Source organism: Mytilus galloprovincialis, chromosome 1 (genome assembly GCF_965363235.1).
Source record: "Mytilus galloprovincialis chromosome 1, xbMytGall1.hap1.1, whole genome shotgun sequence".
NCBI classification, from domain to species: Eukaryota; Metazoa; Mollusca; class Bivalvia; order Mytilida; family Mytilidae; genus Mytilus; species Mytilus galloprovincialis.
The window spans coordinates 114455087-114472565 of NC_134838.1; the positions used below are offsets into that span (position 1 = coordinate 114455087).

The following is a 17479-nucleotide window of genomic DNA, read 5'->3' on the forward strand; positions in this document are numbered from 1 at the left end:
GTCTGTTGGTTTTCTAGCTTAAATTCATTTACATTTTGTATAGTCATTTTAAAACTTTGTATAGAATTAGAAGTGGTGTTGCTCACTGTTGAAGCCAATGCAGACGCCTATAATTTCTAACATCCTTTTTAAAATTGGTCTTTGGTGCATAGAAATGCACAAAAATTTCCACAAAAAAATAATATTCTGGTCTGTTGCTTAAGTGAGGAAGCAGCAAATACCAATTTTATTGTTTAAGTTTTTTTCAGGCTTAGAGTTGAACCAAACACATTCCACACTGTAAGCAAGCACGCCATCACGACACAAGACAACTGTAGCATGTTTGGCATGTTTGGCTATGAGTCTTTAACCTAGTTTTGATAAGTATAAGCAGAGCTACGATCTGATACACAATAATCACATGTCCTATACACAATGATCACATGTCCTATACACAATGATCACCTGGTCTATACACAATGATCACATGTCCTATACACAATGATCACATGTCCTATACACAATGATCACCTGGTCTATACACAATGATCACATGTCCTATACACAATGATCACATGTCCTATACACAATGATCACATGTCCTATACACAATGATCACATGTCCTATACACAATGATCACCTGGTCTATACACAATGATCACATGTCCTATACACAATGATCACATGTCCTATACACAATGATCACATGTCCTATACACAATGATCACCTGGTCTATACACAATGATCACATGTCCTATACACAATGATCACCTGGTCTATACACAATGATCACATGTCCTATACACAATGATCACCTGGTCTATACATTAATTGATTGATTGTTAGTGTTTTAACTTCACTTTTAAGTGCCACTTATTAATATTTATTTATTTACTGCATCCAGTTTTTATTGGTGGAGGTCCCCAAAGTGCCTGGAGAAAATCCTTAATCTAAATAAAATATATGCCCATTTCTTTCTAAATTATTTGAGATTTAAAAATAATCAAAATTATCAATTTCATAAACAAAACAGTAATTATTTCATCACAACATTATCAAATTTCAATCATTGTTTTTGTATATACATGTATTTCCGATTGATATTTTTGAAAAAATATGCTATGCATTATCTTTTTTTTCCCTTTTCGTTCTTGTGTTGTGTTCCTTCCAAATTTCTAAACTTATGGTTTTTGATGAACCCCTATGTATTTTGATACTGTATATAATAAATAATCAAATGCGTTTTTAACTTAAAAGTCAAACATTTGTATAAACAATTGTCTATGAACCATAGAGCATGGTTGTGATCCACAAACAACAATAAATAAAACAAGAAGATAATAAAACTGTTTTATGTATTGTTTTCAGGTGCAATTTTTGATTCTGTCATTTCTGAAGGACCTAATATAATCTGTTGTTCTATCTTGTCCATTTCTATCTGTCTTGCTTTTCTCACAAAATCTTTCATTTGTGGACTTCTGTAATCATATGACAATATATACGGATGTTGTTCACAAATATAGTTATAAACATGACACAAGCGACCAATTTCTTCATTGGTCAGATTAATTGGTTTTAAGTTGGGATTCACTTCAGATAACTCAAACATTTTTGCAGTGAGTTCAGGCATATCTGGTGGAAACAAAGTCCTGAAACATAGACATATATGTTAATATAAAGAACATTTACAATGCTTGTTTCTGTATAGTGGAGTTTTATTAAGCGAGTCAAAATGTAAATCATAAATTTAATTCAATGAAGGTTAGATTTATGCCTATTTTTGTGAGATAATGTAAGTACTCCTATCTTTTGTCTTGGCAGGTACTCAAGATTAAAATTTATATATTCATTAATTCATTCACAAACTACAAAAATGTAGCTCACCTATTTTATTGTATAAAAAAATCATTCTTTTTATGTGATATTTAGGCAGTTTGATCTTTTTGTAAATACTATTGAACTTATTGGTATGTAGTGCTATTAACTGGCTGTTTCTGTATTGGTCCTGTTATAGATTCGATGTTAGCTGTATTGGACCCGAGACTCGAAGAGTCTACATTGAAATTCTTTTTTCTTTCAACTTCACTGCAGAGAAAGGAGAGGGGATCTTATTCAAAGTTTAACCTGTGTTCTACTTTGAGTCATGTTGCATGATAGGTCATATCATAAATCACTAAGTAAAATCTAAAACAGATGGTGAATTCATTTTTGGGGAAGATAATTGCAAATCAAAGAGCTGATAGCTCTGAGGCGGAAGAAAGTGAATAAAAGGTTACTTGAATTACCATAAAAGCAGCCCCACTAACCCAGCCTGCTTTGTTCCAATATCGTTATGATGTAATTTTTTTTCTTCAAACAAGAATGTATCATAAGTACATGAATTTCCCATCTGTACAATCATTTTCTATGTTCAGTGGACTGTGAAAATTAGGTAAAATCTTTAATTTGGCAGTAAAATTAGAAAGATCATATCATAAGGAACACATGTGTACTGAGTTTCAAGTTAATTGGATTTCAACTTCATCAAAAACTACCTCGAGCATAAACTTTAACCTGAAGCAGGACGGACAGACAGACCAGAAAACATAATGTCCATATATGGGGCATAAAAATAGTTAGACTTGTTACATACCTGCCAACTTTTGAAAGTTCCCAAGGGGGATTTTAGTGCGCGACAACAATTTTAAAGGTTACAATTTTAAGCTAGGTATTTTGCATGATCTGGCATGTCTGGATTGTCTAGAAAAAGTGTCATATTTGTATAATGAACTTACATGCCTTTTTCTTAAGTCTGTTTGCATGATTTTAGTTATTGAATCGTTAGAAAAGATGAACAGGTAGCTAGCAGACCAGGGTTTATTTTCTTGTGTAAGAATATTAGATGCCTGTTGAAATTTTCAATTTTGAATTATGCACAAAGATGGACCTTTAATAGGTTGGGAACACCTCTCCAAATGAGGCGTAACCCTCATTGAAAGAACATTACAACCCACTATAAAAAATGAGCACCTTTATATTCATTTTATTTGATGAATTTCCCCATGAACTATGCATCTATCAAGTATAAAATGGTCAAAACATGTCAAAAGAATTTTGTGATGTTTCTTAACTTCTATCTTTTTTATCAATTTGACCCCTGAGCCTCATTTAGAAAAGTTGTTTCAAATATAATGAATTTTCCTACTTTTGAGTTAAAAATCTTAAAAATTTTCTTTCTTTTTTTTTTCAGTAAAATGATCCCTTGTTTTAGGAACAGTCCCTCATTTGAGGGACACCACTCATAACAGGGGGGGGGGGGGGTCCAAACCTGTTTGTTGGTCTTTGTGAAAAAAGAAAAGTACATATTGTCCTTTAAATTATTTAATAAATTGAATACAAAAATAAAATATGTTACAACAAGTATTATGTCAATAAATTATTGAAAAAAAAATACTATTCATTATCTTTATAGTAGTACTTGGTAGTACTGCATCATTGAATTTTGTCAATCAGCCATGCTTTTATACTAAAAGCTGTGAAAGAACGATTGCAGATGAAAATTCCCATTTTACAACTAGATGAAAACAACACAAGTTCAAAATCTAGCATGTTAGAATAATCTTCAGAAAAAACGTTTTTGATTGGCTTATTTAATAATTGATCATGAGAAACACAGAAATTGATTGGCTGAACACAATTGTCTAAACTTGGGAACAAAATAAGGAACAGATGCTTTTCACTAAATCGTGTTTTAGAGTTTTTTAATGATACCCTTAAGGAACGACATCAAAAGTTCAATGTAGGATAAAAAACTTAATTCACATAGTTTTTTCCCTGACCCCCCTACCCCCCTTCTTAACTTAATTTGGGAAAAATTGGTTTACCTATATGGATATATGTAAAATCGATTTTAGATTAACAAAACTTGCAGCAATGTTGACCCCCACCCCCAAACTATTCGATTTAAGTTTTTTATCCTACATCGATCTTTTGATGTCGTCCCTAATATTAATATTTTTTAATAAATGCAAGGACATATTATAAAACGTCCTTGATAAGAGTAAAGAGAATGAACACAGGGCAAACGTGCTAAACGGGCAAAAGAACTCAGAATGAACAGACCTAGGGAGAACATGTAAACAGGGCGAGTTGTCCACATTCATGCATGCGTACTACAAATATCTACAGTAAAAACATCCGGTTACAAGTAAACAAATAACGTTCATGTAGTTGAAATGAAATATATAAATAATTTACATAAAAGTGTACATATTTACGATAGTGATTGTTTTTCAATTCTAATATAGCAAAAAAGGAGATTATTGTTGTATTTTAGCTCCAAAAATTACCTTGACCTTTGACCTTTTGAACTTTACATGTCATAAATATCAGTGTTTATTCTTATTATAAGATTATATGAAGTATGGTTAGTTTCGCTAAGGATTTACATAAATTATACCAAAAAACATCAGAACAGGGATACCAAGTCTCCATTTAGGAACTGTGACCTTGACATTATAATCAAAATTTCTCGAAATTGGTATGGTAAAAGTTTCTAAAAAAAAATTTTGGATGGAACAATATATAAAGTTAATTTAAATGTCAATTTCTAAAGTTCTGCTAAAATATTTACTTTTGAACTGGTGAAGATATAAGATGACAAATTTTAGACTTTTCTCCTTTTTCTATTATTAGTAACAATAACACAGTTCTAAAAATAGAATAGCAAAAAAACAATTTATTTTTTATGTTTAATTTTACAAGGTTACATGTAAGGTTTCTTTTGAAAGATAGATTAGTAAATTATACTATATAGGTTACCTAAAATTACAAACTATTTAAACCCCTTATTTGGCATTTGAGGACAAAAAAGGGGGGGGGCACTGTAACCCAGCTCGGTTGTAAACCTCAAATATTTTGCCGATTTTTATTTCATAGTAAGAACTCTTAGACCCCTTACTGACAATCCTTGATAATAATGTAAATTATTTTGCTTGTTGTATATTGGCTTAAACCTTAAGTTTGCATCATCATTAATTTTTTTGCAAATATATGTACTTATGTCGGTGATGTAGACTCGAATTTGAAGGGAAAAATTGGTGAATCATATAAAATGTCTTGATGCCTCTATGGTTGACTGCCCAACAACATGATTTTGTAACTTGCTAACAAGTTAATGCAAAATATAGTGTGGACTTTTAGCGTCCGCTGATGTTTAAATAATTTGATTCATTTCAATATTTAGAAGAAGTCGCTCCATAAATGATAGCTTTTTTATTTAAATCTGTGTGAATACAGGTTTAACTGTAGGTTCAAAAAGAAATGTTTATGTTTGACAATACTTACTCTATTCCTTTTCTGACCATTTTCTGTTTATAATGGAAAGTATGTCTGGCAACTTTTTCTACCAGTTTAAATGGTTGGCTAATCAATGGCTTCTTTAAAGGGTTAAAGGTTACCACAGCAACATTGACTTTAGGAGCTGGCACAAAGGCACTACCTGTAAAAGAAACCAGTTCATTTTAATTAAAAAGTGTAAATCAAGATGAAAAATGACATCAAAATTTTTATAGGAACATCTCCGATGACCAGTTATAACGGACAAAGAAACAAAAATATTTTTAAAAATCCTGTAATTTTTTTTATTTTGTTATCAATTCCTTAATTGTTTGGGTGTGTCTCAAGCTACAAATGTTTTGATATATGCCCTCAGTTTAACCCTAAAGTTATAATCTTCAAGTTAAGCCATTTCAATTGATATTTTATTGTATAGTGTGTCTTTCTATGTTGTGATTATACACTATTGTTCAGATAAGGGTGAAGGGTAAAACGTTTAAACCCCCGGAATTTGTTTGCACCTCCCCTAAGTCAGCAATCTGATATTCAGTAGTTCGTTGTTTGTTGATGTGGTTCATAAGTGTTTTGTCTTTTTCACTTTTTATATCGATTAGACCATTGGTTTTCCTGTTTGAATGGTTTTACACTAGTCATTTTTGGGGCCTGTTATAGCTTGCTGTGATGTGTGAGCAAAGGCTCCATGTTGAAGACCGTACTTTGACCTATAATGGTTTACTTTTACAAATTGTGACTTGGATGGAGAGTTGTCTCATTGGCACTCATAACACAACTTCTTATATCTATGAAATGTTGAAGCCATTATTTATCTAAGACAGAAATTTCTCATTCTCCATCATTTCATATATTTACTGAGTGCATAAGTTACACACAGGGGGCATGTCATAAATCAAAATTTAAATGACTTATTAAAATATTTTTCTTTACCTGACATCAACTTACCAGGAATAATAAACTTTGTATCTACATGACATAAATGCTGACACATCACAGATAATCGACAACGTTCTTTATCACTAGGTGGCACAGACATTCTGTAACCCACCTCCTCTTGAAAGGTCAAAGTTAGGTTGACCCTGCCATGTTTCCATGGACCTCTGCGTTCTGATATAGCATGTAACAGTTTGATTATAAGAGGTGTAGAAACATTAAATGGTAGATTTCCTATTAAATGAAGATTTGGAGGTTCATCCTCCCATTTGTTCTTGATTTCTGAGGGAAATACATCGTCCATATCATATTGTAAAATATCACCATGATATATCTTCATTTTCCCTCCACCTGCATCTCCTAACATCTACAAAGAAAAATCTTGGTAAAAGCAATTCTATACAGAGTTACTTGACATTGAAAAAGTAACATATAGATTTAAGAAGATATGGTACAAGTATATATTTAGGACAAATTAAGAGTTAGATACATATATGTAGCATGTTTTACCAATATATCAATCTCTGCTTAAATGCTAGCACAATTTTATTTTAACACAGTTCAGCCTTTTTTTAGACACCTTGCATATACTAAGAATAGCCTATTATACCTAAATTATAATTTTCATTTAAATCCTAGCACAAAAAGATATTTCTCAAAATTTGTGAAATGGTTGCAGAAAAAAAGGTGTCAATTTTTTCTCCACATTTTCATCCATGATAAAAAGCAAAGATGTACAGTTTATACCATTATGGTTATATTACAAATGTACCTGTAAACTTGGAATAAATCTTTTATCTTTTTCAATGACAGCCAACCCTCTGACATCTTTTTCAAGGATAGATCGACTTATTCCCCCTGGTCCTGGTCCAATTTCACAGACATATCCATCACTAATGTTTCCAGCTGCTTTGACAATCTTTTTAGTTAAATTCATGTCTAGTAAGAAATTCTGTGACAGCTGTTTTCTTGCTTTAAGTTTGTACATTCTTACAATTTCAGATATACTTGGAAGGGGAGGTAATTTTGTAGCCATTTTATTCATGTCCTTTACGCTATATTCTTGTAATCATATCACTGAAAATTCAAATGATAACAATTATTTTGCAAGTGCAATTTGCATATAACATGTATAAAGGAAATAATTACAATATCTATACATGTTAAAGTTATAAAGTATATAAATGTTGATGAATTTAATTATTCACTTATAAAATTTACATTTAATCTTGAATGTTCTGTGCATAACACAATACACTATTCAGAAAGTTCTGTTTCTTTATATTAAAAAGATATATCATGTTCAAACACAGATTTGCAAAAAAAACAATCACGAGAACTTTAAACTAGAGGCTTTCAAGAGCCTGTGTCGCTCACCTTGGTCGATGTGCATATTAAACAATGGACACAGATAAATTCATGACAAAATTGTGTTTTGGTGATCATGATGTGTTTGTAGATCTTACTTTACTGGACATTCTTCTTGCTACAATTATCTCTATCTATAATGAACTTGGCCCAGTAATTACAGTGGAAAATATATTCTAAAAATTTACAAAAATTTATGAAAATTGTTAAAAAATTACTATAAAGAGCAATAACTCCTTAAGGGATAAACTGACAATTTTGGTCATGTTGGCTTATTTGTAGATCTTACTTTGCTGAACATTATTGCTGTTTAAAGTTTATCTCTATCTATCATAATATTCAAGATAATAACCAAAAACTGCAAAATTTCCTTAAAACTACTAATTCTGGGACAGCAACCCAACAACAGGTTGTCTGTTTTGTCTGAAAATTTCAGGGCAGATAGATCTTGACCTAATAGATTATTTAACCCCATGTCAGATTTGCTCTAAATGCTTTGGTTTTAGAGTTATAAGCCAAAATCTACATTTTACCCCTATGTTCTATTTTTAGCCATGGCGGCTATCTTGGTTGGTTGGCAGGGTCACGCCACACATTTTTAAAACTAGATACCCCGATGATGATTGTAGCCAAGTTTGGATTAATTTGGCCCAGTGGTTTTAGAGGAGAAGATTTTTGTAAAAGATTACTAAGATTTACGAAAAATGGTTAAAAATTGACTATAAAGGGCAATAACTCCTAAAGGGGTCAACTGACCATTTCAGTCATGTTGACTTATTTGTAAATCTTACTCTGCTGAACATTATAGCTGTTTACAGTTTATCTCTATCTATAATAATATTCAAGATAATAACCAAAAACAGTAAAATTTCCTTAAAATTACCAATTTAGGGGAAGCAACCAAACAACAGGTTGTCCGATTCATCTGAAAATTTCAGGGCAGATAGATCTTGACCTGATAAACAATTTTACCCCCATGTCAGATTTGCTCTAAATGCTTTGGTTTTAGAGTTATAAGCCAAAATCTACATTTTACCCCTGTTCTATTTTTAGCCATGGCGGCCATCTTGGTTGGTTGGCAGGGTCACGCCACACATTTTTAAAACTAGATACCCCGATGATGATTGTGGCCAAGTTTGGTTAAATTTGGCACAGTAGTTTCAGAGGAGAAGATTTTTGTAAAAGTTAACGACGACGGAGACGACGACGGACGCCGGACGCCAAGTGATGAGAAAAGCTCACTTGGCCCTTGGGACCAGGTGAGCTAAAAAGGTTCAGTAAGACCCCTTTTTGGCCCCAAAATATAGCAGTTTTACAAAATTGTTAAAATGTATACTTTTAGTTATTTATTGGACAGTAGCTATATATAGAATGCTTCTGCTAAATAAATATGATAATGGGCTGTGTTTGACAATACAATGCACATATATCGGGTACTAGCATCATTAAGTCATGCTAAATTACTGAAATCTTCACAATTTCAGCATTTTCGTTATATTTTAGACAGTTTCCGTCTTAAATGACAGTGTTCATTCTTAATATTGAAATGTAAGTTGTATTTGATTATTATACATAAATTATATAAAGGTTGAGGATATACACGTATGTGGCCACTTTCACTTTTGACAAAAAACATATGAAAAGTGACAATTTTTGACATATTTGACATATTTGATAGATTTTTCATATTTAAGCTAGAAATTTTTAATGAGTAAATCAGTTAAAATCTTAAACATATACTTATTGCATCAACTAAAATAGACACTTAAGTGTTTCAAATGTGTCTAAAATCTTTCGTCAGATGAACTTGAAATTTGAGGACAAAATCTGCCCTTACCGGACCTACTCCTTTAACTTAATTTAATTATTTTGTTACTAATAACTATCAAGATATTGGTATTTAAAAAAATGATCAAGCATTTAGTTGACGCATATGCTTTTACAAAATTCAACACAACAGACATAATACAAATACTGGTCTGGTCACAGGCTAGTGATAAAAAAAAATAAACATTTATCTTTAAAAAAAACCCACCTTTTTTTATTGAATAATCGAATAATATCCGACAGCAAAAAGCCACAGAATATACATTCATTCTTTGTGGAAACAACTACATGTATGAACATACACAAACTTCCAGATAAAGTTGTGCATACAGGTTCTGTAGAGGCATTTGAGACCACTCTACAAGAAAACTGCCCATACCAACGGAGCTTTTCTCCACGTGTTTAAAAGCCTTAACAGGATTCTAAAAGTACCTATAGACGTATTTACACTTGTAAGCAAATTTGTCCACCAAATTACGCAGGTCCCCATAAACTTTGACATCACAATTCTATAAATTTGATGTCACAACAAAAAAGAGATTGTTGATTGATAGAAGGTTATTCGGAGTAGATCTAAGGTCATTCGTAGACAAGATTTAGCAAAATACCAAAAGTGTAAATTCATTTATACAGATCAGTTAAGATTTACAACATAACAAGTTTTAGTGGGGTTGACAACTGAGAAATACAACATAACAAGTTTTAGTGGGGTTGACAACTGAGAAATCAACAAAATATAACAGAAATTTGATAAAGGGTGACAATTTTTAAAAGAGCGAGTAAGTCCCTTGTGTGTTACGGTAGAAAAATAAAAAAAAATAAAAAAAATTGGGAAAATTTCCTGAATTTTTTCATTCTAATAATGAACCCAAAATCGTTAACTTTTTTTTCAGACTTTTTAAATCCCAGCATCTGCGCAGAAATCTACTTCCTTTTTATGGTCTTGTTTGCATGAGACTTTGAATAAAATATATATTTATTAGTCTAGTAAAATGTAGGGAGGAATTCAATACCAGTTCATTTTTAAAAATGAAAAAAAGACGTTACCTGATGACAACGTTTCTTTATTTACATTGAATATGACCTCATAACTTAAATAACGTCACAACTAAATCCCTAACAACAGAACTAAAATCGGAAACGTTGCGGTATTTTAGTTTCTCTTATTAACATGTTTGAATTAAAAAAATAATTCATACAGACTTCGTACCCATTCACAGGTAATACCTGCCTCATATTATTTAGCAAATTTACCTGACCATATCAGGAAATAGGTATTTAGTCGGATCTTAACACGTACTTGTGATTTGTTTAATACCGGTTTTCATAAAAATAAACGAAGAAATGTTGAAATGTTCAGGACTTAATTAAATCCATATTTCGGTAAGATGGTGCAAGCATACGATTTTTATTGCGTCTTACACTTTGTGAGAAGTGAATAATCTTTAACTACTTTATTCAAATATTGTGTAAAAAAAACATTAATTTTGAGCTATGAAAGTCAAGTGGCTCGAGCATTTTTCTGAGGAAGTTTTAAAAAATTGAAAAGAAATATTTTTACAGTGGGTTAGCTTTCATTAGTCTTCACTATCTATAGATTAACAACTTTTGGTTACATTTATAATTTAGAATCGTCATTGAAGGTGGAGTGTTATCATTTTTTTAAATACTGGTTAATGAAATCATTACAGTGTGTATTGGCTGGTCATTATCACGTATGATACGATTTTGACACGCCTACATAGCTAATGAATATGCATGACTATAGATAAGAACAGCACGTGTAGCCATAAACTGAGGGAGTTGTAGATTTGTAGCATAACTGTACATATGTAGTTTTGAAAATAGAAAATAGTTACAAAATTATAGTTATTATTATTAGTATCCGAACAAGTAAAAGACGTAAAACACAGATCTATCATGGTGGAGGACTCAAATTATATTTATTGATATGGTGACTTTAATTTTGTAGAAGTTGCACTGAGGATTTGGCTGACAATGGCTTGTTTTTCTCATGGGAAGATTATTTTTTTTGTAGCCATAAACTGAGGGGGTTGTAGATTTGTAGCATAACTGTACATATGTAGTTTTGAAAATAGAAAATAGTTACAAAATTATAGTTATTATTATTAGTATCCGAACAAGTAAAAGACGTAAAACACGGATCTATCAGGAGCACGATTGCACAGTTAATTATATTGATGTGCCATTTGTATGCAACAGTGACATTCCGTTGTATTATGTGCCAATTCGAAAAAGTTATGCGAGTATTGTCTCCCCTTAACAGGTTCATTTTTTTATAATTAAGTTTAGGTTTCTGATATAATTTTGAATAATTACAAAATGAATCAATTCAATATATTTTAGTTTTTGTTATTGGTGTATCAAAAACATTGATGTACAAATATAATTTCCTAAATTTGAAACGTTTAAATGATTACATACCAATATAAAGAATCGTTCATCATTTTTGAAAAAGACTATGAATGAAAATTGTAATAGATTGATTGGGAAATGAACCAGAGTTATTTAATGGTAATCACAGAGAGGGACTAGCAAGCAATTTTTAATTGTAGCTTATTCAATGTTAAAAACAATTTTCCACTATAAACGAATGTTACTTTATACAAATGTAAGGTCTTTGTTACCTAAATCTACAAATTTTATTAGATATTATGATTTTTTATTGCAATAGATTAGTATGCTGTATACATAGGCGGATCCAGGGGGGGGGGCCTGGGGGGCCCGGGCCCCCCCTTTTGTGGGAAAAATTTGGTTGATTATATAGGGAATCATTGAAGCATGACTGGAGCGGGCCCCCCCTTAGGTCAGTCAGTGGGCCCCCCCTTAGGAAAAGTTCTGGATCCGCCACTGGTATAATTATAAAAAAAAGATGTGGTATGATTGCAAATGAGACTACTCTCCACAAGACACTAAAACGACACAGAAATTAACAACTATAGGTCACATACCTGCCAACTTTTCAAAATGCCCATGGGGGTTTTACGTGAAAGATGGTTCTAATAGTCCTAAAAAACCTTCAAGGGGGCCTTCTAATATATTCTAATGTGGTTTTTTGGTTGGTTTCTTCGTGCTTTAACAAGCTTATAGCCATTATTAAATTAATTGTTTTCTTTAAAATAGTGGACAAAATTGCTCTTACAAAATTTCCACTTGGGAGCCTCCATTGGGGAAATCCCCTGCAAATAGTGATAGTTGGTGGGTATGAATGTATGAGGTCACCTTAAGCTTTCAACAATGAGCAAAGCCCATACCACATAGTCGGGCCTCGATAAGATATAAACAGATCATTTTTCTGAGACAAATGTCTGTGCCCGAACCACAGGAGCTTGTCAGACAAGAATTTATTGTCAATGGCGGTGGCTATCCGATTCACTAAAGAGATTCACTTGTTGTCGAGTATCGAGTTGCGAGTTAAGAAAATCGAGTTGCAAGTTAAGAAAGTCGAGTTGCGAGTTACGAAAGTCGAGTTGCGAGTTGAAAAAGTCGAGTTGCGAGTTACGAAAGTCGAGTTGCGAGTTACGAAAGTCGAGTTGCGAGTTACGAAAGTCGAGTTGCGAGTTACAAAAGTCGAGTTGCGAGTTACGAAAGTCGAGTTGCGAGTTAAGAAAGTCGAGTTGCGAGTTACAAAAGTCGAGTTGCGAGTTACAGAGGTCGAATTGCGTAAAAATGTGGAAACTAAAATATTTTAATTTTTTGGTGTAACTGTATAACATTTTGGAATGATGATTGCTTATAGAATTGTACATAGTGTTGTTGATTATTTTTGTGGTTTGGACTTTATCTGAGTCTCTTGTAAAAATAAAATGGACTAGATAATAACTACGTATAGTATTTTCTGAAGAAGCAGATAGCCTTTTGAAATACAGCAGATGGCTTGCAGTTTAATTATTTTTAAATTTCATACATAGCACCGTCGTATTAAATGTAAAGGGAGATAGCAACTAAACTAAAGTACATATATGTAAAACACCCCTTCTGCAGATTTCGTTTAAAGTGGGCTTTTTGGGGTAGCTGCAGAGCCGGGCAATACCGATTCGTTAGGGACCGCGAAATTTTTTGTTTGTCAGTGACACTCAAAATTGAGGATATTAAAATTATATATGTCTTATACATTGGCTAGAGATGAAGGGGAAATGATGGGCGTGAAAAAAAAACAGTTTAAACCCGCCGCATTTTTGTGTCTGACCTATGTCAGGAACCTTTAGCCTTTGTTGCTCTCTTGTATATGTTATAATTTTGGTTCATCTTTATATTTAGCAGCATAGAATGGCGTCTCTATTCTTGATCTATCTAATATTGTGTTGCGGGGCCTGCTCAGGGCTCCCTCTAGGTGTGTGATTTTTCGCTATGTTGTAGACCCAATGACCTTTTGATTTGGTTGCTGTCTCTTTGACTCATTCCCCGTTTTATTCTTTATTTTATAAATGTAGCTGTCAAAGATACTATTGTAAATACTACATTTGCGCCATTTTACAGGTATGATTTAATTGGAAAGTATAAAATGATTATTGCTACATCGTGATTTCATAAGTATTTTTTTAAAGTATTGGGTAACTTATTAAACTGAGTCACTTAGGTTTAAACTTGAGTTATATAGTGTTCACATGTTTGATATTGTCAATTATAAGTTATTTTTAACTTAATTAAAACCGGCAAAATAGCAAAACTCTATATAAATCGCTATTCTGCTGGAGCTGGTAAAATAGCCCCGAAGGGAGTCGACAAAACAGCCACTGCCATATTTTATACGTTGAAACGAAATATTATTCTAAATAAGTCACATACATTTAATTCAAGACAGGACCTGAACTATAAAATCATTACAATTAATATCATTGTTAAGTAACATATATTCATTTACATTTCGTTTAACATCTAGACTTGTAATAATATACAAATGTAGTTCCCTAAATATTTATGTACAGACACATTCTCAAATATACATAACAAAACAAATTTTGTCTCATTTGAGAGATATGAAAAATTGGCAACAATACTGAAAAATATCTCCTTGAAAAACATCTCCCTACAGATCATCTTTGTACATCATGCTGGACAACTTGTAATGAAATGTTGTTCATCTTCAACTACATTTCTTACAAATCCTTTTAAATGGTCTCTTTCTATATACAAAGTTTTATATCTTGTCTCTTTCTATTTTGAGATCGTGGGCACTGATTCTGATTTTACATATGACGACACTTCATCAACAAATTGTTTAAAGATTCATGTAGATACATTTCTTTAGAAAAACAAGTTTTTAATTTGAAATAAAAATCTAATTTACTACTCTTTGTATCTATTCTTTTTGTGTTCCAAAATTTTACCAAACTATAATAAAGTTTTTGCTTAACTGACTTGATAACAAAGTCAAGCTTTACTTCCAAATTATGAATATTTCAGCTTTTTGAAAAAAATAATGTATGTGTATGGATGAATTTAAGCATTTTATATTATTAGTGAACATGTTTTTGTTACACATAAAGGTATCATATAGTAAACCATCTTTCATATTGTTTTTTTTTTTTTTTTTTTTATTCTAAACCGATATTTCATAATTGATTATACAACTGAAAAATATAAAGGGAATATATCAAGGCTATAAAATTAGAAGACTATTTGTTTAACCTAAAATATATTTCATATATTTTAAATTGGATTCATCTAAAAAATCGTTCATATGTAAAGGTGCTGTAATAAATATTCACTTTCTTTCTGGCATGCTGCAGAGATAGTTTTGAACATTCCTGTAATTTCACTGCCATTCATTAAAATAGGTTTTATTGTATGGTCATATATATATATATATATATGTTATAGAGTAAAATTACTTGGATTGTAAGATGATGAAGTTCGCAATTTGAATATTGCTTATAGTGATTTTTTGTATAACTCTCCATTTCCATGCTTAAAAAGTCAATATACATTTTAAACCTAGATACTTATAATTGTAAACACATTCTATTATATCTTTTTCGCAATACAAATATTCTTTTAAAAGTTTTCCAGGTTTGTTAAACATATTAACTTTGGTTTTAGATAGATTGACCTCTAAACACCATTTTACAGTACAGGATAAACTATCAAGTCGTTTTTGAAAGACTTGCCTTGGAACTAGACAAAAAATAACAAGATCCTCTGCATACATGAGGCAGTCAATTCTGCGGTCATTTATATCAACAGCATCTGGGGTTTCATTAAATGCATCCGGTAAAATTCATTTATAAAAATCTTGAAAAGGTTGGGATTCAAAATATCCCCTTAGTTTACTCTAATTTGGGAATAAAAATTAGAAGTAAGCACATTGTCTATTTTAGCACATAATTCACTTTTATTGTACATATCTCTCACGATTGCATTGAAATTACTACCTATGTTTGGCGGCAAAAACACACGTTTTTCAAAACGATGGATGGAATAATGAAAACGGAAAAGATCGCACTTCAATCGGTCTTAAAAGGTCTACTTCCAGATATCGATGTAGTTTTAAAAAGATCAATCTTATTTGAATCGATCTTTTTTCAAGTGTAAATGCTTAAATCGATCGCTTTTTTCAGGTGAATGTTATATTCAGATATGAAAATAAATCTGCGCATGTTCGGCGTGTTTAAAAATGATGGATGGAATACGAAAAGTAAACATAGATTCGGTTTTTTTTTTTTTTATTATCTTCTAAATCAATAAGTTCTATTTGTTTGCTGCAAATCCTCATCTTCAAACCCATTGGCCGTTCGTTATTTAGCGATAGTCTACACACATATCTTTGTTTAATGACTTGTGATGTATGATCCAAAATAATGATTAATAAGTCCATACGAAATTCCAATGAGCAAACTATTTTCTCAATGATTTTGCAATGTGTTATAGTTCGCGCGAGATGCAGAATTTCCTTTACTATTCTATTTTTAGGATTATTTGTTTACGAAAGGTAATTTATGGTCAGATCGGTTCTTTTTATGTTGTAGTGTAAACGCATTGGATTAAATTAGATCGATCTCGTCCATTATTTAAAAAAAAAAAGAAAATGCTGCCAGAATTTAACTTATATTAGACTCTAATACATAAGTATCACATATAACTGTTTCAAATCCCACAATTACGGGAATAACTAAGTTCGGGTACATGCATGTTTTGTTTATCAAATGTGAATTAAACCTGAAAATTCGGTGTAAACAATATTTTTGTAACTCGCAACTCGACTTTCTTAACTCGCAACTCGACTTTTGTAACTCGCAACTCGACTTTCCTAACTCGCAACTCGACTTTTGTAACTCGCAACTCGACTTTTGTAACTCGCAACTCGACTTTCGTAACTCGCAACTCGACTTTCCTAACTCGCAACTCGACTTTTGTAACTCGCAACTCGACTTTCGTAACTCGCAACTCGACTTTTGTAACTCGCAACTCTACTTTTGTAACTCGCAACTCGACTTTCCTAACTCGCAACTCGACTTTTGTAACTCGCAACTCGACTTTTTTAACTCGCAACTCGACTTTCTTAACTCGCAACTCGACATTCTTAACTCGCAACTCGACTTTTATAACTCGCAACTCGACTTTCTTAACTCGCAACTTGCAACTCGACGATAAGAAACCCTCTTCACTAAACAAGCCCCCGTGCCTGAAAGAGAGTCAATGATAACTTAGGCCGAACGGGATTTTGGCCGAAAAGTCTCAAAAGCTAGAAATATAAATTTAATTCAAAATTGATATAAATATATTACAGATAACATAAACTCTGTGAACATATATATGAGTTACCATATATGTCTATGAAAAAGCTTTCAATCGCTCGTCATATCGGACGAATATTTTCCATGGGCGCAGACATATTGGTTAATGGAGTGAGGTGTTCATTTACTCTTTATATCAACTTGCTTTATTTCACATAATTCTTTCTTAATGGTAGAATATAAAAAGTGATTAGATACTGTAAAAGTATTTATATACTTAGAGCAAAATATTAAAAGTAACAAAATATTTCAATAAATGACATATAACTGGTTTCTTTTTTA

General features: G+C 31.9%; 1 protein-coding gene across 2 annotated transcripts; it reads right to left on the minus strand.

Annotated features, from left to right (window-relative positions):
* Positions 1 to 1317: 1317 nt before the first annotated feature.
* On the minus strand, positions 1318 to 17319 carry LOC143052496 (dimethyladenosine transferase 1, mitochondrial-like). Of its 2 annotated transcripts, none has more exons than XM_076225545.1 (5): positions 17226 to 17319; positions 7018 to 7322; positions 6258 to 6612; positions 5307 to 5460; positions 1318 to 1630 (listed from the first exon to the last, which is right to left on the minus strand). In XM_076225545.1, exons 2-5 carry the CDS (start codon positions 7288 to 7290, stop codon positions 1333 to 1335), a joined length of 1080 nt encoding a protein of 359 aa, XP_076081660.1. In that variant the 5' UTR covers positions 7291 to 7322; positions 17226 to 17319; the 3' UTR covers positions 1318 to 1332. The 2 variants fall into 2 exon arrangements, with proteins under 2 accessions (XP_076081660.1, XP_076081666.1); XM_076225551.1 differs by having other exon boundaries at positions 17189 to 17270.
* Positions 17320 to 17479: the final 160 nt, after the last annotated feature.

What these genes read in the sequence shown, in the direction of transcription:
- LOC143052496 (XM_076225545.1), bottom strand. Translation starts at nt 7,290, where the DNA reads ATGAATAAAATGGCTACAAAATTACCTCCCCTTCCAAGTATATCTGAA. An exon ending in GATTTATTCCAAGTTTACAG is followed by an intron (nt 6,613 to 7,017) that starts GTACATTTGTAA and finishes TTTTCTTTGTAG; the next exon opens with ATGTTAGGAGATGCAGGTGG. An exon ending in ATGGTCAGAAAAGGAATAGA is followed by an intron (nt 1,631 to 5,306) that starts GTAAGTATTGTC and finishes TCTATGTTTCAG; the next exon opens with GACTTTGTTTCCACCAGATA.